The following is a 24953-nucleotide window of genomic DNA, read 5'->3' on the forward strand; positions in this document are numbered from 1 at the left end:
TCTCCCTCTCCCTCTCTCTCTCCTCTCTCTCTCTCTCTCTCTCTCTCTCTCTCTCTCTCTCTTCTCTCTCTCTCTCTCTCTCTCTCTCTCTCTCTCTCTCTCTCTCTCTCTCTCTCCCCTCTCTCTCTCTCCCCCCTCCTCTCTCTCTCCCCCTCTCTCTCTCTCTCCCCTCTCTCCCTCCTCCCCTCCAAATTTTCCGTTGCCCCCCTCCATGGTAGCGGGTGAAGAGCTTCCACCCCAGAGATGGGGATAAGATTATTTGTGTTGTTACTAGTCTTGATGCCATCCCCTACCTGTATTTTCCAGTTTGGATATTGTGGTGTTTGCTCTTTGGAACTATGTTTATGATTATGCAGCCCCTGCGAGGGCACCCGAGAAGCGGATTCTATTTCTTGTCTACTTAAATTTCTAATAAAAATATTGAAAACAGAAAAAAAAAATCCATAATGCAACATTATTTCTTTAGCTTATTCAAGCTTTTAGGCCTCCTGCACACTGGAGGTTATAAAAACTCCAGTAGCGTTTTAGCTGTTGAATACGTTTTGCAGCAGTGTTTCAGTCCTAAGACTCCCTGGCCAATAAGGGGCTTCCTGATTGGCTGGGAGTGAGGAAGACAATAGCCAATATTCATTCGCTATTGTCACACAAGTGGGTGTGCTCGGGGGCACAGAGCTCTGAGCCCACCCTTTTTTTTTTATTTTTTTTTTTTTTATTTTTATTTTTTTATAGCCTAGTAGAGCCTCTGGCTCTAATCACAAGCTTAAAAACATTGCAATCCATGTGTCTGGCACCCCTCCATGTGGATCTTAGTTGAAGTGCAGTATATCTGAATAGATTTCCTGTGATTTGTAAAGCTATGAGTATGCACAAATCTAGCCTGAAACGCATTGACTTTTTTTCTCTGACTTTTTTTCTCTGCCCCCAGAGTGCAGCTGTCCAGATTCCTTCCAACTTCTAATGTGCATAGCTAGTTTAAGCTGAACTGACACCTGAATTTTATGAGCGGTATAGAGGATTGAAATGGCAGACCCGCCTCGCTCAGCGGCACGCCTTCTCTGGCAACCTTCTCCTTATCGTTATAAAGATGCTTAAAATCGCTCACCTACAAAAGCAATGCTCTGCGCCCTGGGCGGAAAATCCCCACGATACCAGTGTAGTAATATATAAACAATGTGAAAACACACTATGAAAGTAGCTACTTAAATGTAAAACATAGATATAAATGCAAAATTTAAAAAAAAAAAAAGTCTTGATTAAAATAGTCCTTTAAAATATTGCAGCAGCTCTTCCTGTCCAATCCGATAAACAAGACAAGCTTTCATATATAGTCCACACATGAGCAAAAATGGAAACTGAGGAGGTCTATTGTAGCTTTTCCTGTGTTCTGTAAAGAGAAACTTCCACCCTACACTTCCCTCAGACGAAGTCCGGCATTGATGAAACGTGTTAGACGTGATCTACCAGAGGTGACGTGTGCGCTCCACGGGCCGAGGAACCAGGAAGCGTACCACTGCTGTACACAGCGGTAGCTTTCTTATCTTTCCGGCGACCAGGAAAACCCACAGGCACAGTGCACTTTACTTTTTGCTTCATTTTAATTCGCATTTGTTACGCATATTTTGTAAAAGGGTTGTGTTTTTGATTAATAAAACTTTTCAAGCAGTATTACACTATGTGGATATTTCATTCCTCTCACATGGTTTACTGAAGCCCGAGATAGCGTGACTGACACCTGGTGAAAATTTGTAGTGGAGAGGTGGAGAAGCATGTTTATTGTAAAAGGCGCAGTACTGCTGTATCTCTGGTGAGTGCATCCCCATAGGGGAAGTTTCCCTCACGTGATGAAGTGTATGGTGGAAGTTTCTCTTTACAGAACACAGGAAAAGCTACAATAGACCTCCTTCGTTTCCGTTTTTGCTCATGTATGGTCTGTATATGAAAGCTTGTCTTGTTTATCAGATTGGACAGGAAGCGCTGCTGCAATATTTTAAAAGGACTATTTTATTGAGACTTTTTTTTTTTTTTTTTTTTAGTATTGCATTTATATCTAACCTTCTCCTTATGTTATATACTCATTTATCTCTGTAATTTTGTTACGTGTGTGTGAATATGCAAACATACAGAGGAGGCGACAATCTCACAACAATGCAATCCCTGCAATTTAGGAGATATTCTTGGGGACCCTCAGGTCTCCAGAACTAGTGTCCCCATTGAAAGGTTTCCCGCTTCAATGAAACACTCTCTGTGGTCAGCACTGATAGACTACAAGTAAAGTCCCAATCTGGGGTAGAAAAAGCAGCATGGCAATGTGTGATCACTAATGCTGGGGGTTGGGGGGTTAAATTTCAGTAGCGCCAATGAAGAAGGTAGGTTAAAAAAATGCAGCAAGACCAGTGTTAATTTTGTCAGCGAATTTCGATTTAAATTTAGTCTTGGGACTAAAATAACATTTTAGTTTTAGTCCCATTTTAGTCTTATTTAGTCGACTAAAATCTCCATTACATTTTAGTCGTTTAAAATCGAATGGGTGTAATTAAATTGTAATGCGTTGGTTAACATTTCTCTACAATTTCCAAACTCATTATATACTGCTGGAGTGAAAAATCTGTTCTGTTGTAGTTTATGGTATTGAGGTATGAACATGCACTACAGACCATTGTTAATTTTGAAGTCAAATTTCAATAACCAGTACTCCCTGGTTTATGCTTTCCATCTGATCCCTCTCCTTCCACATTTGTTTCTCAGAATTTGGAGAATGGGGTGGGGTTCCAGTGATTCTGGTGGCACCAGCCTGGCCCAGAAGGCTCTAGTTCCCAGAGATTGTGAGACTGACAATAGATGGGCCATGGGCACTTCCACGTCGCCCCAATCTACTGTCTTAAGGTCCTATATTCCACTTACAGTCTCTAAATTTGATGGCATGGCTATTGAAGCCAGGGTGTTAAAGGACCGTGGTGTCTACTTTAGTGAATGCTAGAAAAGCTGTCACTAGGAAGATCTATCATAAGGTCTGGAAGACTTGTATTGCTTGGTGCGAAGTAAAAAATAATGGCATCCTCGGAAATACGCGATTAGCAGAATTCTCTCTTTTCTACAGTCAGCTGTGGAAATCAAATTGGCTTTGAGCACAATCTGAGGTCAATTTTGGCCCTTTCGGTATTCTTCCAAAGGCCTTTAGCCTTCCATTCACTGATGCAAACCTTTATGCAGGGACAACTTGCTTGCTTCCCCCCCATTAGTTCACCTATGTGTCCTTGGGACTTGAACTTGGTGCTGTCTGTACACAACCATTTGAGCCCATCAAGGAAATTCCATTAGACTTGCTGTCACACAAGCTAGCCTTCCTGATGGCCATGTCCTTGGCTGAAAGGGTGTCGGAGTTGGAGGCCCTTTTGTGCAGGGAACCACACTTGATCCTTCAACATGGCAGGGTCGGGTCACGACCTGTTCCATCCTTTTTGCCAAAAGCGGTGTCGGCCTTTTATTTAAATTGGGACATTATTTTGCCTTTTTGCTCTCAGCCTCATTTGGCGGAAGAGCGACAACTGCGTTCTGCGTTCTTTGGACATTGTCCAGGTAATCGAGGTTTATTTGTCTAGATCTGCAGAGATCCGAGGATCAGACTCCTTTTTGTGTTTTACCAAAGGCCCAAGAAGGGGCAGGCAGCTTCCATTGCCAATTGGGTCCATCAATTGGTCATTCAGGCCTATGGTCTGAAATGTAAAGCTCCTCCCTTTAGGGTGAGAGCTCATTCTACCAGGGGTGTAGGAACTTCCTGGGATTTTCACCATTGGGTATCTGTGGCTCAGATTTGTAAGGCTGCTACCTGGTCTTCAGTGCATACGTTAACAAAATTTTATCAAGTGGATGTCCGAGTAGCCGAGGGTTCGTCTCGGCCGCAGTGTACTGTGGGCTGCTGTATGAGGTCTGATGGTCATTGTTTGGTAGGGTGTCCCCCTCCCCCTCAAGGCTATTTCTCTGGGACGTCCTAGCAGTTATTGAATATTAGCCTAACTCTGTGTCCCATGATATATGAAAAAGAAAATAAGATTTTTTTTTTTCTGTCATATTTACCTGTAAAATCCTTTTCTTTGAGAACATCATGGGACCTCTTTTTGAGGATTCAGTGCTTGCTACAAAACTGAGGTACTTCCTGTATGGGAGAGGTTTTATAGGGGATCACTTCCTGTCTAGAGACCTTTTTGTCTACCAGTGTGCATTCACCTGGAGATGAAGTATAACACAACAGGTAATGAATATTAGCCTAACTCTGTCCCATGATTTACTCAAAAGGATTTTACGAAAATGTATGACAAAAATAAAGTTTTGGAGTTCTAAAAAAAAATACGGACTTTTTAACTTGTAAACGGCAAGTGTCAGAAATAGGCTTGGTGGAATTATTGGATGACAAACGTTCTGATTTTCAAAAGAAAAATTCAGTTCAGAATTCAACCCATGTAGGGTCTGCATTAGGCTTCAGTCATATGGGTAATATTAAATCATAGTGTAGCGCTAAAAAACAAACAAAAATGACCTAATACATGACGATATGTGATCATAAAATATTTAACCATTCACAAAACTCATATAATGTGCAAAGAATACACCTTAAGTGTATAATTCATAAGTGTATATAATAAAAATAAAAAAAGTCCAAAGAAAAAATAAGAGTCTCTATATAAATGTTGATCCAATCCAAACGTGAGATAAGGGTCACCATCCACCTTCCTTAAATGAGACTAACATGCAGACACCATGTGGTATTCCCGTCACCTTTTAAGATAAAGGCTTACCAGATGTAATAGATCCTACACGAATATACATTCGGAGGATCACACAGGCTTGTGTACTCGTATAAGAGATTTCAGACGTAAATTATCCAGGGAAGTAGCGAATCAAACTAGATGTCTCGGCTAGTTGACAGATCCTCAGCAGTAAAATCCAACTCAAATAGTATTGAACCCATATAAAGAGAAAATAGGGGCTACAATAGTGTAATTCCGTTTAAGAAATTTTTTTTATAAAAAAGTAATGAACTTACATGTAACCAAAGAATCAAGCGCTTAATCAATAAAAACAGTGCTATAGCAGGAGTCCCGACGCGTTTCGTCCTCCAAAGACGTCATCTGGGGTGACGTCTCACCCCAGATGACGTCTTTGGAGGACGAAACGCGTCGGGACTCCTGCTATAGCACTGTTTTTATTGATTAAGCGCTTGATTCTTTGGTTACATGTAAGTTCATTACTTTTTTATTAAATTTTTTTTCTTAAACGGAATTACACTATTGTAGCCCCTATTTTCTCTTTATATGGGTTCAATACTATTTGAGTTGGATTTTACTGCTGAGGATCTGTCAACTAGCCGAGACATCTAGTTTGATTCGCTACTTCCCTGGATAATTTACGTCTGAAATCTCTTATACGAGTACACAAGCCTGTGTGATCCTCCGAATGTATATTCGTGTAGGATCTATTACATCTGGTAAGCCTTTATCTTAAAAGGTGACGGGAATACCACATGGTGTCTGCATGTTAGTCTCATTTAAGGAAGGTGGATGGTGACCCTTATCTCACGTTTGGATTGGATCAACATTTATATAGAGACTCTTATTTTTTCTTTGGACTTTTTTTTTTTTTTTTATTATATACACTTATGAATTATACACTTAAGGTGTATTCTTTGCACATTATATGAGTTTTGTGAATGGTTAAATATTTTATGATCACATATCGTCATGTATTAGGTCATTTTTGTTTGTTTTTTAGCGCTACACTATGATTTAATATTTGTCAATGATTCACTGTTTTATATCCTTGTGATTGTGATAGCAGCTCTTTTTTTTATTTGGATAGCGCAGTGTCACAGGGTAACGTTTTCAGTCATATGGGTGCTAAGAGCGGTAGCCTGTGAATAGGCGGTGTGTTTATGGCGGTGTGTTTATGTCGCTGGAGCTGCTAGGTGCTTAGCGCAGGCCGCCCGTGTCTGGGGATGCAGCACAGACGCAGCCACTCGTTCCAATGGCATGTGTGCAAGTGGCCTGGAATGCATACGGTCTGTATTCGGAGATACCCACCCACCCACGCCTGCCTGTCCTATATGGACAAGTGGCTGTGTCCATGGATCCGTGATGTCCCCATACACTTGCCTGAACTACCTGCACACAGAACCTAGCAGGTCAAGCCCTGTAAACATGCTGCCTATTCATGGACTTCAGGCATTTGAATAACAGACTGCTTGAGTAGTAAACAAAAAAAAACAAAAAATCAATTTCATAAAAGTTTATTGTACGCAACTAATATATTCCCAAGTTTGAAGTAGTAGGGTATGCTATGCAAGATTGATTACCAACTAAAAAACATTCATACACATACATGACGAAAGTACCCTCATTTTTTACAGAACTTTACTGTAGCTGGGCAACACAAATCAAAAATATTTAATTTTTTAATATTCAAAGCAAACTTGCCCATCCATTCATATCGCCATGCTTTTTTTTTTTTTTTTTTTTTTTTATTAAATAGATCATGTTGATTGTGAGAGTAAATTTCATCTTTAACTAGCTTACATTGTTCCAGCTTTATTTAGAAAGGCCATTGGGGGCTTGTTAACTCACCTGGTGAAAGTTTATAAATAACTAGTGTTTTGTCATACGCTCCTGTAGTTAGTTAGTATATTTGTGTTATGGCTTTTAACTGTTGTCTGGATTATGAGTAAAAAATGTCATTAGATCATTTATTGGTTAGTACACATATACTAACGATATAAGGCTGCTTCAGAAACCTCTGCAGGGTCTCGTGCAATGCCAGGATGTCCAGTCTTCTGGGCTTAAAGTGGTTGTAAACCCTTACAACCAACTTTGACCTACAGGTAAGCCTAGATTAAGGCTTACCTGTAGGTCCAAGAAATGGTTTAGGAGATATTTGCCGAAAGACAGGCCCCGCTTTCTACGGCGCATGCGCCGCGGTCAACGGCGACATGCCGTGAGTGGCAGCTCCCCGTGCACATGTGCGAGAGTGACGTCATCGTGGCTTCGCTGAATGACAGCGGCGGAGCAGCGAGACCCACCGAGAAGATGGATGCTCCGGACTACAGGGGACAGCGGTGACTTTGCTGGCTCCTGTGTCAGGTAAGTGACACATAATGGACTATTATGCGATGCATAGTAGTCCTCTTTCATTCCCTGCAAAGGTAAAGCATAATGGAAGTAAACCCATCAGGGTTTACTTCCTCTTTAAGCCATGGGTGCTCAACCTGTGGTTCTCTAGCTTTTTACAGAACTAAAAGTCCCATAATGCCTCTGCTTTTGGGAGTCATACTTGTAACGGTCAGCCTTGCAGTGCCTCATGGGAGTTGTAGTTCTGCAAAAGCTGGAAGGCCACAGGTTGAAAACCCTTGCTTTTTAAAGACAGTGTTTCTCAATCGTTTTTTCAGTCAAGCCTTCCTTTAAAAATAATGGACAATCTCGAGGCATCCCATTCTAAAAATGTAAAAGCTACAGTATTCTAATATTTTTACATAATGTAGCAACATCCACAAGCCCAAGTAGGACACCCAATGTTAGAGAAGATTTATTCTTCCAAAGCAAATATACTTTTGCAAACTGGTACTGACAAGCATTCCAATTTTTTCTATTCTCCCTCAGTTTTTCATAACCACTTCAGCCCCGAACCATTTTGCTGGTCAAAGACCAGACCACTTTTTGAGATTCGGGAACTGTGTCGCTTTAAAAAACGGACAATTGCACGGTCATGCGACGTGGCTCCCAAACAAAATTGACGTCCTTTTTTTTTCCCCCCACAAATAGAGCTTTCTTTTGGTGGTATTTGATCACCCCTGCGGTTTTTATTTTTTGCGCTATAAACAAAAATAGAGCGACAATTTTGAAAAAAAAAAAAAGCATTATTTTTTACTTTTTGTTATAATAAATATCCCCCAAAAATATATTTAAAAAAAACATTTTTTTCCCTCAGTTTAGGCCGATACATATTCTTCTACATATTTCTGGAAAAAAAAAATAAATAAGCGATTGATTGGTTTGCACAAAAGTTATAGCGTTTACAAAATAGGGGATAGTTTTTTGGCATTATTATTAATATATATAAAATTTTTTTTTTACTAGTAATGGCGGTGATTTTTATTGTGACTGCGACATTATGGCGGACACATCAGACATTTTTGACACATTTTTGGGACCATTGTCATTTATACAGCAATCACTGCTATATAAATGCAGGGGTTAAGTGTTCCTAGGGGTGTGTTACTAACTTTGGGGGTCTGGGCTTTCATTTAGTGAACACTGATCTCTGTTCCAATCACATGGAGCAGAGATCAGCATCACTAGTTGCTAGGCAGAATGGGGAAATGCTGTTTACAACGGCATTTCTCCGTTCAGTCGCCCCGTGAGACGATCGCGGGTATGCCCGTGGCGATCGAGACCGTGGGACCCGCGACCGGACTCACGGGTGTCCCCGACCGGCATTCGAGCGATATTAAAGATTGGACGTATCTGTACACCAATATGCCTGTACGTGGCATTCTGCCGACGTACATCGGCGTGCGCCAGTCGGGAACCGGTTAAACACTTAACTAATGTGACCACCACCACTAATGGAGAGGGGCAAGGGAGCAAACAAGGATGCTATGCAGGCAACTGACAGCCTCCTTATCAACCGATAATGCCATTGGTTGCTAGGATGCCAGCAGCTAGAAGGTTATAATGGTGCACAATGAAAACCTGTGATTTAGTGCAACTAAGAAGGCAGCGTTCAAACACACAGGCTTATATACAATTTTTAGGCAATTTTAACACGGCACCCTTGAAGAAACCTCTGGGCACCCTGGTTGAAAACGGCTGCATTAAAGAGGAAGTAAACCCTGATGGGTTTACTTCCTCTTTCATTCCCTGCAAAGGTAAAGCATAATGGACTACTATGCATCGCATAGTAGTCCATTATGTGTTACTTACCTGACACAGGAGCCAGCGAAGTCACCGCTGTCCCCTGTAGTCCGGCGCATCCATCTTCTCGTGGGTCTCGCAGCTCCGCCGCTGTCATTCAGCGAAGCCGTGATGACGTCACTCCCACGCATGCGCACAGAAGCTGACACGTGTGGCATCTTCGTCGTTGATGATGCCGCGCTCAGTGCGCCTGTGCGTCGCTGTCTACGGCACATGCGCCGTAGACAGCGGTGCCTGTCTTCAGGCAAATATCTCCTAAACCGTATAGGTTTAGGAGATATTTCTTGGACCTACAGGTAAGCCTTAATCTAGGCTTACCTGTAGGTCAAAGTATGTTGTAAGGGTTTACAACCACTTTAAACGATAAGTTAGCTGGTGCCATGCAAGTCTCCTGCAGACCTGTCTGTGGATCTGTGTGCCCATACATCCCTTGCGGGCAAGCGGATGCACTGACGGGAAGAATCTATGTGCTCCACAGCAAAGGAGGTTGGTACTTGTAGTTCATTCATTCACAGAATGCTGCAGCATTGGGTATATGTTCCACCCTAAATAAAAGGTGGAACATGTAACCTGTTCCCAAAGGTGAACTTATCCTTTAAAGAGGTGTGCTCCATAGCTCGTGATCTGTTGTTCATTTTTGGTATATTGATAATCTGGTAACCTCCATTTACCGTATATCGGTTTGTAAGATGATATTTTTTATCTATTTTCATATTGCCAATGCTTGGAGCTGCAGCCTTGCACTTGTTTTTTCCTTCTGATGTTTTTTGAGAGTTCATTTGAGATGATTGGGGGTCCAGTCTGTTTTTCGGATAAAGATGTATGTGGACAAATCCATCTCTGTATATGGGTATATACGCTATTCTTCATGTGTTTTGCCCGGGTACATGAGGCTGTATGATGTAAATTGAAGCAGGATACACAGTTGCTTTGTAAAGCCTCCCATAGTAACAAATGGCTGCATGCAGGCTTACACCGCTACTTGCATAAAGCTCTTTGCCTCTGGATACAGACTGGCTGTGTCTGGGGTTGTAAACCCATACTAAGACAAAATACTTCTACAGGCACACTGACCTAAAAATTCTATAGACACAGGCCTAAATGGCCTACAATGTCATAAATGTCCTAGCAATACAATCTACATTTCGTCTGGCTATATGTATCTCATTCTTGGTTACAGATGCCCAGAATTGTATGATTTATGGTCATCCACAATAGCCAAATGTAACTGTTGCTGACACTTCGTCTCATTGTGTAGGAGACTATAATAAAGTCACTCTTGTGCCAGTCCAGCCATTGTGTGATTGATTCCTTCTTTCCTGTTCAATATCTGAGCAGATAGCTTTCGGCCTAGAATGTTGGAGGCAGTCCATTCACTGGTTAGTCATTGAACAGTTCTGAAATGTGCCATAGTTTGAAAATTGGCCTGTGCCCACAGCCCTCCGCTAGATTATTTGATATTTGGGCATTTCATCAGCAATGCCCATTTACATTGTAACATGCGCATGTGGACACTTCCGACTGCACCTCAACAGCACCTTGTATTTTATCAGTGATATAACAAAGGTTTAGTAGGCTAAAAGGCCTTGCTTATCAGTTTCTGAAATCCTAAATATTTCTAGTGCCTCATGACCACTAGTTGGATTTAAAGTGGTTCTAAACTCATAATGGGCTAATTTTACACTTGCTTTGGCTTCAACGCACATATTAAAGTGCCTACCACTACAACATGCTTTTTATGATGTGTTTTTTGATGCTTCGGTGTTACTTCAATGAAGCCTTGAAGCATCGGTTATGCTTCCGTGATGCTCTTTTGAAGCTTTGTTGAAGCTTGACCTGTGCGTGTGGATATCTCATACCTGCATTTTCTCCAAAACAAAGTGAAACTAAAGCTGCATTAAAGCCTCTCAAAAGCCGCAGGTGCTTCAAACGAGCTTTGTCGGAGAACTCTATGAAGGCTTTGAAGACAAGTGACATGGGGTATCATTTTTGAAGTTAAGCTGAAGCAAAGCAAACATAAGGTTTCAACAGGACTGACTGGAAGCCAACCATTTTATTTAGTGACGGCTTTGACTGGCATTCAGAGAACTTTTACAAAGCCTTCCAAAGCCTGATTTTGAAGCATGCGTTAACTAAACCTAAAGGGGTTTTTTTTTTTTTTTTTTTTGTGTGTTTAATGCATGCTCTGCTTTAAGGTAAAAAACCCTTCTAATGCTAGATCCCCAACCTCCCCCCCCCCCCAAACACCTGATTTCTGTATTAATCCACCACTGTGCTTGTCTGAAGGTCCTCTGTCCTCTCTTCCTGCTGTCACAGCCTTTGGCTCCTTCCTCTGTCAGACAAATCCTGTGAGGCGAGAGCAGGGGGTGGGACAAAGCTTCATTGTATTGTCTGTGAATGCACGCAGATTGGCTCGGGAGTGAGCCCATACGTGTGTCCTCATAGCAAGCTGTGGGGGGCACATACAAGAGTAGAGAGCACTGGCAGGACCCCCAGAAGAGGAGGTAAGCAGCAGGTAGGTATAAACCGCTTTATTTTAATTAAATAAGAGTTTACAATTACTTTGTGCAATACAAAAAAGGGAAAAATGGAAGTTGGGATGTCACTGTTGTGTTGGTATGATGACGGCTCTATTCACACTTAGGCGCTTTTAATCGCAAGCGGAATTGCTGCGATTCTGCCTGTGATTCCAAATCATGGCAAAAGGCAGGATTCTTTTTAGATACCATTACTTGTTAATGGCACCTTAATCGCAGTGTGATTTATGCCGTGCAATAAATTGTGGCAAATCGCAATGCGCAACGCTGTTGCCCAAAAGAAGCTCCTGCTCTTTTTTGAGCAAGATGTGATTTTGCTGCGATTGCAGCATACTTTATCGTGGTAAAATCGCATCACCATTGGGGTGCAATTAAGAAGTAATGGTATCGCAAAAGCATCCTGCGTGTTGCTGTAATTTGGAATTGTGGGAAGAATCGCGGAGATTCCGAAATATCCAGGTGTGAATGGAGCCTTGAGTTTTCATACAGCTTCCTTTATTCCATCTCAGCAGCAGACCTTAGACTAATCCCCTGCTAAGTCAGTTCAGAATGGAAACTGTTGTCACATATGACATTGGTGTCCAATCTGATTTTTTTTGTTTATTTTGTGATAAAACTCATGTCATCTGGGTGGCCGGGTGAAACCGAAAAAGCATCCGCTTATATCTGCCTACGTTCGTTCAGGTCAGTAAAAGGGGACTTGAAAGAAAAACTCTATCTTTTCAGACTGACCATCTTGATAAGACCTGGATGTAAACAGATGCACATCTGACCAACCATATAAATATATTGCAGTCCATTTTTGATCCCAATGTTTACCCTAAAGCAGAGTTCCAGCCTCAAAAAAAAAAAAAAAAGCTGCTGACTTTTTTTAATATAAGGACACTGAGCCTAGGTTCACACTATTGCGATGAGATGTACTGCGAATTTGATTGTGTGTTTCGTTTTTTTTTTTTTTTTTTTGTCCTGTGTGAGGTGCAAATTTGCCTGGCGTTTTTGAGGTGGACAGGTGCGAATTTACCGCAATTTTTTTTTTTTTCTGAGATATTACCACGAATTTCAGGAGGCAGACAGGGAACAATTTGCAGAGATATGAACACTGTTCTGCGAGTTTACTGCAAGCTCAATTGAAGCCTATGAAGATCAAATTTGCAGTCAACACGCACAGGACCCCCCCTTTTTTTTTTTCACACCAGATTCGCAATGCATAGATGTGAACCAAAGCCATGGTGCATACTATGCTTATCGTACATCACGGCACACAGAGCCATAGTAGTTACTATGTGGGTTATAGGCCACCTTTAGGTGATGGACACTGGCACACCCTAAGACAGGAAATCCACTCCCTATATAACCCCTCCCACTACTGGGAGTACCTCCAGTTTTTTTTGCCAGTGTCATGAGTAAAGATGTGCTGTGCTGAGCTCTACTAAAGCAATCCTTACTGGGGCTAGCTATGCAACCGGATCCATTCAAAGTGTCTTTTCAGGCCGAATTGAATGGTACCCGGGACTCGTGGTGGAAGAAATAAGGTTTAGCCCATAACGCTTCTCTCTTTAAAGAGCTGGACCCCGGGATCCAGAGCTTTGGTTTTTTTTCAGCCATAAAGTTTTTACTGTCAGGGTTCTTTACAGGTCCAGGAATGTGGCTTCCCGATTGGTCCCTGGTTCCTGAAGGTTTGGTAACGGAACCCACCGTGAGGGGTGAAAATTTGGGTCTGTTGGTTTTACCACAAAAAACCCTGCAGTGGGAAAGATTAGTGGAGTTTTTCTAAGGAATTAAAAAAAAAAATTCTTATTAAATGTCTCCTTAACACTGGAGGCTGTATAGAGCACTTACCTTGTCATGCTTTCATCAGTCACACTGTGTTGGCAGAAGCAGCAGGCTTTTACTCCAGCTAGCAGCTCAGACCTCCGGTATGTTTGGGGGGGGGGGGATGGGTCTTCCACCAGACACCCACCACCTGGACTAAGCTCTCCCCCTCTCCCTGGAAAGGAGGATGCTAAAACAATTGGTGTGCCGCTCTGTTTTTCCGCTGCCTCTGCATGGCGGCTTCCCTCATTCACACACATGCTGATCCTTTCGGATTGGAGGCCTGCACGTAGGAGTATCTTTAAAAACTCAATTTTTGCTGGCTACAGATGCTGAAGGGACATGAGCAAAAAGGGCATGTAAGGTTGGTGACACAGGCATTCCTATTGTCCCATTTACAATTCGCCTCAGGCTGAGCATTAATACCAGCGCCAGGGCTGGACTATTGGTGAAGCAGTGAATGCGATCCTTCTGGTAGTACCTCTGCATTTGTGCATCGGCTATGGCCAGAAGGGGGCTAGAAACACCCCAAAAAAAGGCTCAAAGAGGACTTTTTTAGCAGCACATAAGCCTAGAGCCATCTCTTAAAAAAAAAAAAATAAATAAATAAAAATGGCATCCTCCCCTGAGAGTTCTGAGGTGGCTGGTCAGAGTGAGCCATCTGGGCCGTCAGGTGTTGCAACTGTTTCCAACACTGCAGCCCCTGTCTATATCACTCGAGGTTTTTTCCTCAACCATATTAGGATTGGAGCAGAAAATAGAGGCTTTAATCGCATCCCAGAGTGCGATTAAGCGCCACGGGTCCCCTTCCATTACCGAGGACCCTCAAACTGAGGAACCAGGGGCGGGAGATGAGTATCTCTCAGGGGACCAGCAAGAGGCTGATGACTCCTCTTCTGAGGGGTCAGATGCGGAGGGATCAGGTTCACTATCTGAAAGATTGATGGTACAATCTCTTACTGAATTGGTCTGCTCCACATTCATGCTACCGTTCGCTGAGTCGGTTGATGAGCTCACTTCTTGTTTGGGTTCACTAAAGCCTCCCCAAGCTAGTCATGCTTTTCCTATCCACTCATTACTGAAAAAGGTTATGTATTCTGAGTGGGATCACCCAGATAAACAGTTTTTTTCCATCCGAAAAAGTTTTCAACACTTTATCCTATGGAGGAAGAATTTAATAAAAAATGGGGGATGCCAGCAGTTGACACTGCTATATCCTCTGTGAATAAAAGTTTGACTTGTTCGGTAGACAATGCATGATCCAACGGATAAGAAGTTGGAATTCCTATCAAAGAAATTTTTTTTCTCTGGCAGGTTCAGTGACAGCCTGAGCTGGCAGCAATCGGTGTATGTCAATCCTTGAAGGACCAGTTTAAACAAGTGCTCAAGATTATTCCTGATCAGCAGGCCCAAGATTTGGCTGGGTTACCATGGGCATTATGTTTTGCAACAGACGTTATTATCCAGGCCTCACTCCTTATGCTTGGGCTGGTGCATATGCGTAGAATACTATGGCTGAAAAATTGGTCAGCCGAAGCGCCATGCAAAAAGCTTCTGGCTAGTTTTCCTTTTGGAGGTGAACGGCCGTTTGAGGATGATCTGGATAAATGCATCCAAAGAATTTCTAATGGGAAAAGTTCCCTTTTGCCAGTTAAAAGCAGTAAGCATTTTTCTTTTAAACTAGCTTCTTCTCTAATACCAGGGGGCATCAGCCTCCAGGCAGGCACGACGGCCTACACCGTCAAGTTCAAGAGGTAAACCTCAGAGTCAACCCCAGGGACAAAAGAGGTCCTGGGAAAGGAAACCTACAAAGCAAAATCCTAAAACCTCCTTATGACGGGGTGCCCCTGCTTGCTTGAGTGGAGGGGTAGACTTCTGCAGTTCCCAAAGGTCTGGCAGGAAGAGTGTCGAGACAAATGGGTGGCTTCCTCAATAACTCTGGTACAGACTAGAGTTCCGGGAGTCCCTGTCTCCTCGTTTTCTCAGATCAAACATTCCCAAAGATCCAGAGAAAAATAAGTTTCTTTCAAGCATTGGACCATCTTTTGTCTCAAAGGGTAATATCGGTGGTCCCCCATGGAGGAGCAGGGATTAGGGTTTTATTCAAACCTTTTCACAGTACCAAAACCAAATGGGATTGTCAAACCCATTCTAGATCTCAAAGATCTAAACCGGTTTTTGAATATCCGCTTTTTTTGCAATCCGATCAGTAGTCTTTATTCTACAAGGTGGAGAACTTCTAGCGTCAATCACCTCAAGGATGCTAACCTCCATGTGCCTATTTTTCACGCTCACCAGAAATATCTGCCCTTCGAGATGGATAGAATCTTCATTTTAATTTTGGATCTTAATTTTCAGAATGTAGCTCTGCCTTTCGGTCTAGCTACTGCACCTCGAGTGTTTACAAAGGTCCTGGTTCCCCCTTTAGCCAGATTAAGGGCTCATGGTATAACGATTCTATCTTGCTTAGATGATCTGCTCTTGCTAGACCAGTCGGTAGCCTGCTTAGACCAGAGTTTGGTCACCGCAGTCAGCTACCTAGTGTACATAGGTTGGATTCTCAACCTAGAGGAATCTTCTTTAAAACCATCAAGGAGATTGGAATACTTGGGTCTTATTGTGGATACAGCTCAGAAAAGGGTGTTCTTGCCCCAGGCAAAGATCAGTTCCATAAGGGAACTGATTCAGGTGGTCAAAGCAAAGAAGAATCCTATTCGACTTTGAGTGAGATTGTTGGGAAAGATGGTGGCTTCATTCGAGGCTGTTTCTTGTGCTCCATTTCATTTGATGCTACTGCAAAACAGTGTCCTATCAACTTGGAACAAGAAGGTCCAAGATCTAGACTTCCCAATGCGTTTATCCCCAAGGGTGCGCCAAAGCCTCAGTTGGTGGTTGATAGCCAAGAATTTGCAGAAAGGGACATCCTTCCCACCAGTTGCCTGGAAGGTGGTAACAGATGCCAGCCTTCTGGGTTGGGGAGCAGTCCTGGAAGAAGCATCTGTCCAAGGGAAATGGTCCAAATCAGAAATGACCTTGCCCATCAATATATTCTAGAGATACGGGCAGCACACCTGGCCCGGATGCTCAGATTTTGGAATTGTCCTGTTAGGATCCAATCCGACAATGCCGCAGCAGTGGCCTATATTGATCACCAAGGGGGCATGAGAAGTATGATTCACCCAGAGAGGTGAATCATATCCTAACTTGGGCAGAAAACATACCTTGCTTATTGGCAGTCTTCATTCCAGGAATAGAGAATTTTGGCAGGCGGGCTACTTGAGTTGCCAGCAGTTGCTCCCAGGAAAATGGTCTCTTCACCCCGACGTTTGACAATATGTCAAAAATGGGAATTCCGGACGTGGATCTGTTTGTGTCCAGGTTCAACAAAAAGATCAACAATTTTGTGTCAAGGACAAAGGATCTGTTGGTATATGGAACAGGTGCATTGGTGTTCCCGTGGAATCCGTTTTCACTGATTTATGCACTCCCTCCTGTTGTGGTGCATCCGTGACTTCTTCGCAGGATCAAGCAGGAAAGGAAGGCAGTGATTCTTGTGGCTCAGATCTTGCCATGCAGAGATCGTAAAGATGGCGGTAGGGGACCCATGGACTGGATTTAACGGTGTGGCTATGGAGACCCACATTCTGAAGAAGCATGGGCTGTCGGGATCAGTGGTGTCTACTCTGGTTAATGCAAGGAAGCCAGCCTCCAGAGTCCTATATTATTATAGAGTCTGAAAGGCATATGTCTCCTGGTGTGAATGCAGAGTTTGGCACCCCAGGAAATATGTCGTATGCCTTATTCCAATCCTTGACTTTTTTGAAGCTCTCTTTGAGTACTATCAAAGCCAGGTTTCGGCTTTATTAGTGTTTTTTTTTTTTTTTTTCAGCAACAACTTGCTTTGCGCTCATTGGTTCGTAGCTTTATTTAGGGGATGATAATGCGGCTTAATCCTACGGTTAGGTCTCCCCTAAACCCTTGGGACTTTAATCTAGTCCTGTCAGCATTACAGAAACAGCCTTTTGTGCCAATACAACATATTCCCTTGGTTCTTTTGACAAGGAAACTAGTTTTTCTAGGATATCCATCTGCTGCTCTTTCTTGTAAAGAGCCATATTTAATTATGCACAACGATAATGTTGTATTGCGTCCTCACCCTAATTTTCTACCGAAGGTAGTATCATTTAAACCAGGATATTCTACTTTCATTTTTCCCAGAACCCTGTTCTGCGGAAGAAAAGTAATTACATTCTCTTGATGTGGTGAGAGCAGTCAAGGTCTACTTGAAGGTGACTGCTCAGATTAAAAAAAAAACAGATGTTTTGTTTGTGTTGCCTGAAGGTCAGGCAGCATTGAAATATACTATTTCTAAATTGATTCGTTAAGTGATTGTTCAAGCTTATGGTTTAAAGAGGAAAGTTTTTTTTTTTTTTTTTTTTTTTTTTTTTATTAAAGTGTGTTTAAAATAAATAAAATGTGCTTGAAAGACTGCTGCGCAAATACGGTGTGACATAAAATATTGCAACAACCACCATTTTATTCTATAGGGTCTCTGATAAAAAAAAAAAAAATATATATATATATATATATATATATATATATATATATATATATATATATATATATATATATATATATATATATATATATATATATATATATCTCTCTCATGTTTGGGAGTTCCAAGTAGTTTTCTAGCAGAAAAGTTTTTGGTCTTTAAATGGTTAAACGTCCTTCATTTATACACTGGAGTTCTTTCCTTTTGATAAGTAGAAACAAAGTATCTTTTCATTCTTGTATTTGAGCGTTGTGATTAAACTTGGCAGGCTGGCCCTTTTTTATTTCTTTTTCTTTTTCTTTCCCAGCTGTGAGAACGCTCAGCATTTGTTATAAAGCATGGTGACATGCTGTTTTGAAGATCGGGAAGAGAAAAAGATTGCAATTTTAGATTTTACCGATTTTAATCGTGCAGCTCTAACACATGACAGAGGTCACTGCTCCCGATGATGGGGAGCAGTAGATCCCTGTCATGTTGCTAGGCAGAACAGGGAAATGCCTTGTTTACATCTCCCCATTCTGTCTCTCCTCACCGCAATGGTGGGCCACCCGGCAAACATAGAGTTCACGGAACCCACGCGTCCACTAGGCAAGAATTCTTAGGGACGTACACCCTTTTGCCTACTCCTACCATTCTGCTGACGGAAATCGGCGTAAGGAGGTTGGCATCTGGTTAATGTGACCTATAAACTGTAGAACTTGGAAAAAGAAACTTAAATCTTTTAGGTGGAGGGAAGTTGAAAATAAAAAAATAAAAAATGGTTGCATAAGTGTACACACCCTTAAACTAACACTTTGAAGCGCCTTTTTTTGATTTTTATTACAGCACTCAGTCTTTTTGGGTATGAGTCTATCAGCATGGCGCATCTTGACTTGGCAATATTTGCCCACTCTTCTTTGCAAAAACACTACAAATCTGTCAGGTTTTGAGGGCATCTCCCTTTTTAGATCGCCCCACAGATTTTCAATCGGATTCAGGTCTGGGCTCTGGCTGGGACAGTCCAAAAATGTAATCTTCTGGTGAAGCCATTACTTTGTTGATTTGGATGTATGCTTTGGGTCGTTGTCATGCTGAAAGTTGAAGTTCCTCTTTATGTTCAGCTTTCTAGCAGAAGCCTGAAGGTTTTGTGCGAATATTGACTAGGATTTCGAACTGTTCATAATTCCCTCTACCTTGATTAAGGCCCCTGTTCCAGCTGAAGGAAAAACTGGCCCAAAGCATGATGCTTTCTCGTTGGGGAAAAAAGAAAATGCTTCCGCCTTGTCACTCTACCCCATAGCCCAGACACATGAATAATACAGGAGATTGTGGTCACATGTGCCACATAGCCAGCACTTGCCAGATATTCCTGCAGCTCCTTTTAATGTTGCTGTAGGCTTCTTGGCAGCCTCCCCATCTCGTCTTTTCATCAATTTAGGGGGGACGTCCAGTTCTTGGTACTGTCACTGTTGTGACATATTTTCTCCACTTGGTAACTGTCTTCACTGTGTTCTAGGGCTGCAACTAACAATTATTTTCATAATCGATTAGTTGGCCGATTATTGTTTCGATTAATCGGTTAATAACCTTAAAAAAATAAAATAAAAAGTGGGTCAAATTGACGTTCATTTTCAACCACAGTGATGGGAAAATTTAGAAATAATAGAAAAAATCTTAGTCAAAGGAATTTTCAGACAGTGTATGTGGTTTTCATTCAGATATTACATTCATTTTAAAAACAAGTGAAAATTTCAAACAAAATTCTTTCATTCAGTGAATGTACAAAGATTTCTGCGCATGTGATTTTACTGCAATTTGCATTTTTGGTTTTATTTTTATTTTTTTGGGCAGATTAAAAAACACAAATTGCTGTAAAAAGGCATTACATGCTTTTCTGCAGCTTCTCCATTGAAGTATATTGAACCAATAAAGCACCATTTTGCCTTAAAAGTCCCTGACCCTTTTCAGATGTGAATGTGTCCCATAGGAAATCATGTAAATGAACTGTAGTGCATTTTTGCAAAAAGCACCAAAAACATATAGATGTGAACCAGATCTAACACGTTTAGTACATAATGGGGTTAAAAAAACGAAACCTGGCCCTTTATAGTAGAAAAAGCAGATAATCGCTACTATAAGGGGTTCATTTTTTTTACTGTAGTACAGTGAAAGTAATATTTACAGTAGCGATTATTTGCTCTTTTTGTACTATAAAGGGCTCATTTTAGTTTTCTTTAACCCATTATATTACTGGCCGATTAATCGATTATGAAAATAGTAATCGAATGATTTCATAATCGATTAGTTGTCAATTAATCGATTAGTTGTTTCAGCCCTACTGTGTTCCATGTTATATCTAATGCCTTGGAAATTCTTTTGTACTCTTCTCCTCTGATCAGAGATCACTCTGATGCTTTTGCTGTAGGATGTGAATAAGAAAATGGAAAGGAAAGACCTAGAACAGCTGAACTTTATTTGGGGTTAATCGGAGGAACTTTAAATTATCTTTTTCCTACATTTGTTGTTTTTTTTGTTTTTTTGTTTTTTTTTTTTTTTACATAACAGAAACCTGACGTTTTAACAGGGGGGTGTAGACTTTTTATATCCACTGTACCTGTCCAGGGATCCCATGATGTCAGCCCCCCCCCCCCCCAAAGCCGATTTGTCCACCGCCTTTGGGTGCAGGCACTGCCATTGCAACTGGGGGGAAACCGACAGTGAAGCCTTCAGGCTTCACAGCAGTTTTCATACTGTGAATGCACGAGTCGTGCTGTGATTTCTGATTAGCCCTGTCTTCTAGGACACACTCGGGTCCCAGAAGGCAGCAGGGGGAAGGAGGAGGGGCCAATGCAGATGCAGAAAATGATGTATGTATTTTGGGTGGAACTCCGGTTTAGCCAGAAATGGTCTCCTTTTACATCTCTTCACAATATTTCCAATTGTACAAATTGTGTCTAATCCAAGATGTTTACCAGTCCTTTCAATTAACTGCTTCCGGGCTGCCCATCACATATACACTGTGGCAGGGTGGCCCTTCTGCGCAAAATTATGTATCTGATTGGACACAGTGGGAGCTAATCGCTGGGTCCTACTGATCGTTTGAAGGAAAGGCAGAACTGTTCTGTCAGAGGGGAAAAAAAAGAGATCTTGTGTTTCTGCTAAGTAGAAACACGGATCAGTCTTTTCGCCCAGTGCATCCACTCCCTGCACAGTTGGAAAATACTCCCTAGGAGCACACTAAACCTTTTCATTGCCCCTGGTGTTAACCCCTTCCCTGTCAGTGTCATTTATTCAGTGACAGTGCACTTTTTTTTTTTTTTTTTAGTAGAGATCACTGCATTGGCGTCGCTGGTGCCCAAAAAGTTTTACTTAGGCCGCGTACACACGGGCGGATTGTCTGGCCAACTAAGTTCGTCAGACAGTCCGTCCTACTTTCAAATGAACGGATTTGACCACACACGATGAACAGACAGTCCGCCGAAAGCTTGCGCGATGACGTGTACGGCACGTACGACGGGACTAGAAATTCGACGTCCAATACACTGCAATGCAACCTTCGGCCGTGTAAATCTTTTCTGAGCATGCGCCATACTTAGTCCGTCGAACTAGCCTACTCACAAGCGGATTGTCCGCTGAAACCAAGTTTGGACGGCAATATTACAGAAATTCCAAAAGACTTAGTCCGCCAGACTGTCCGCTGAAAAAGTCAGCTGAAGCCCACACACGAGCGGATTGTCCGCTGAAACACGTTTCAGCGGACTAAGTTGGACGGACAATCCTCTCGTGTGTGTACGCGGCCTTAGTGTCATATTTGTCCGCTGCAATGTCGCACTAAAAATTCGATGATCCCTGCCATTCCTAGTGAAAAAATGAAGTCCATAAATCTATCCCATAATTTGAAAACAATATCGCCGGAAACATTATTTTTTTTTAAAATAAAATTAAAAGAACACAAAACATTTCAGAAGGCTAAAATGGGTAATCCTTCCCCAATTACAGTGTGGCTAACCACAAACCTTTGTAAGAACAAATTAACAATCGTCATCAGGTAGGAGGGCAGAGTTTAACCACTTCACCCCCGGAAGGTCTCTCCCCCTTCCTGGGCAGGCTATTTTTTGTTATATGGCACTGCTTCGCGTTAAATGACAATTGCTTTCTTTTGGTGGCATTTGATCAGCTCTTAGTTTTTTATTTTATTTTTTTTTTTTTGCACTAAAAAAAAAAAGACCAAAAAATATATATTTTTTTTTTCTTTTTTTTGTTTGTTTTTTTATTTATTGGATATGTGTTATAGCCAAAAAAAAAAAAAAAAATATATATATATATATATATATATATATATATATATATATATATATATATATATATATATTATAATTTTTTTTGGCTAGATATCCAATGAAAAAAATTATATATTTTTTTTGTTTAGTGCAAAACAATAAAAAAAAAAAACACAGCTGATCAAATGCCACTAAAAGAAAGCTCTATTTGGGTACAGTGTCACAATTGTCATTTAACGGAAAGGAGTGCCATATCGCAAAAAATGGCCTGGCCAGGAAAGACCTTCCGGGGCTGAAGTGGTTAAACTCTGTCCTCCTAGCTGATGACGATTGTTAATTTGTTCTTATAAATGTTTCTGTGGTTAGCCACACTGTATTTGGGGAAGGATTACCTATTTTAGCCTTCTGAAATGTTGTGTGTTCTTTTAATTTTATACTCTTCTTCTTCTTTGTCCTTTAAAAAATAAATAAAAATAAAAAATTTAAATGCTTCAATGTTAAATTGGTTGTTTGGTGACTGTAAAGCCGTCTTAGCTGAGAAATGTGCACGTTATCAATGTCCTATCTGTCTAAGTCTTTAAGTGGATTGATTTACAGAAGGAAATAGAAGATGTGAATGCTTGTCATGTACTCACAAAAGTGAAGTGGGTTTAGTAGTTTCCTGTACTCTTGTAAACATTTCCTTTCCACCGATCAAAGATGAGTAAAGGTCTTGCTGAGCATGTAAAATAACTGCCATATCGGAAATGCTTTGCAGCCTTATTTGATTGTAGGGCCCTCCATAGACCGCCATAGCCAGCTTATAAATTCACGTATTTATAGAAACCATACAGTACAATTTTACCTATTAACTATTGGACAGTCTCAGATATAAAGGCTGTTTTAAAGCCCAATAAAAGCCCTCTCATGTGCCCATCCCTTTTTCCACAAGTGTCCTCTATTGTCTGTATGGTATATGTACTTTTCCTTCTTATCTCTTTTTTTCCTTGCATAGATGCCAAACTAAAGCCTGCTTACATTAGGGCATGCTTACTCTAGTGGTCAGATGGAGAAGGGCCCCTTACATTAGTGGTCGGTGGGAGTAGGGCCTGCATACATTGATGGTCAGTGGGAGAAGGGCCTGCTTGCATTGATGGTCAGTGGGAGAAGGGCCTGCTTGCATTGATGGTCAGTGGGAGAAGGGCCTGCTTGCATTGATGGTCAGTGGGAGAAGGGCCTGCTTGCATTGATGGTCAGTGGGAGAAGGGCCTGCTTGCATTGATGGTCAGTGGGAGAAGGGCCTGCTTGCATTGGTGGTCAGTGGGAGAAGGGCCTGCTTGCATTGGTGGTCAGTGGGAGAAGGGCCTGCTTGCATTGGTGGTCAGTGGGAGAAGGGCCTGCTTGCATTGGTGGTCAGTGGGAGAAGGGCCTGCTTACATTGGTGGTCAGTGGGAGAAGGGCCTGCTTACATTGGTGGTCAGTGGGAGAAGGGCCTGCTTACATTGGTGGTCAGTGGGAGAAGGGCCTGCTTACATTGGTGGTCAGTGGGAGAAGGGCCTGCTTACATTGGTGGTCAGTGGGAGAAGGGCCTGCTTACATTGGTGGTCAGTGGGAGAAGGGCCTGCTTACATTGGTGGTCAGTGGGAGAAGGGCCTGCTTACATTGGTGGTCAGTGGGAGAAGGGCCTGCTTACATTGGTGGTCAGTGGGAGAAGGGCCTGCTTACATTGGTGGTCAGTGGGAGAAGGGCCTGCTTACATTGATGGTCATACGGAGTAGGGCCCGCTTACATTGATGGTCATACGGAGTAGGGCCCACTACATTGGTGGTCAGGTGGAAAAGTGTCCCTGACTTTAGTGGTCAGGAGGAGTAGGGCTTTCTTACATTGGGGGCCAGAGAAGACAGGCCTCTTAGTTTGGTCATACAGAGAATGGCCTCTTATGCTGGTAGACATTGTTGGAAAGGCCTGCTTACACTGGTGCTCATTGAAGAAGGGACCCCTTACATTGGTCAGTGGGAGAAAGCACTCCTCACTCCTTACAATGGAGGTCAGGGACGTCAGTGGGAGAAGTGTCCCTGTGCAGGAATCCCTGGTAAAATTACCCTCCAACATTGGTGGTCGGGATAGAAAGCGCTCAAACCATCAGTGCTAAAGGAACCCCTAGAAATTTCTAGAGGAGTCCCAGGTTTCAATTGAACCCGTATTTATTTACAATTTTATTGCTGGTATTTATATAGGGATGACAATTTACACAGCGATTTATGTATATTGTACAGTCACATCAGTCCCTGCCCGCAAGGTGTTTACACTCTAAGGTCCCTAAACTCACATTTGAACCCTTATTGAGAATAGCTGCTCCAGATTGTATTTGTGCTTTTTCTTTTGATAGCAGTATGATCAATAGTGTGTAAGTATATGCATACAATTGTATAGCTTTTCAATATATAAAGAGCTGACTGGTGGAATTCAGTTGTGTATTTTCTTTCCCCACAGATATTCCCTAGTGGACTGTCTTTTATTTTTTCCATATTGCACCAAATATGGACACCTGTACGAGAAGCAAGGTTGGCCAAATGAAGCCTAAAGTAACGGTGAAAAAAGAAGTAAGCTGTTCTGTTTATGTGGCATTGTATGCCCTGCACTAGACCAAGTTTTGTGTTTGTGTGTTTTTTTTTTTTGATCCAATTTGAGATGTATTAACAGACACTTATGACCCTTTTGCATGGGTGGACCGATCGGACCTGCCTGTAATTTTTTAAGCAGACCTGATTGGACCATCCATTGCCCTCTGGAGAGGCAGATGTCATCGAAAATGTGTCCTTTGACATCCACTGATATAATCCTATCCTCT

At 41.9% G+C, this 24953-nt stretch overlaps 1 protein-coding gene across 3 annotated transcripts in view; it reads left to right on the plus strand.

Annotated features, from left to right (window-relative positions):
- The window catches only part of AKAP11 (A-kinase anchoring protein 11), a 148999-nt gene that overhangs the window by 23298 nt on the left and 100748 nt on the right, over positions 1-24953 (plus strand). For 2 of the 3 annotated variants that reach the window (XM_077483188.1, XM_077483190.1), the window contains exon 2: positions 24596-24705. In XM_077483188.1, the coding sequence (XP_077339314.1) occupies positions 24643-24705 (63 nt within the window). In that variant the 5' untranslated portion in view covers positions 24596-24642. The remainder of the gene's footprint in view (positions 1-24595; positions 24706-24953) is intronic. The other variant, XM_077483189.1, reaches the window with a different exon arrangement.

Source organism: Lithobates pipiens, unplaced genomic scaffold (genome assembly GCF_037356315.1).
Source record: "Lithobates pipiens isolate NorthernLeopardFrog02 unplaced genomic scaffold, aLitPip1_a1.2 Scaffold_16, whole genome shotgun sequence".
NCBI lineage: Eukaryota > Metazoa > Chordata > Amphibia > Anura > Ranidae > Lithobates > Lithobates pipiens.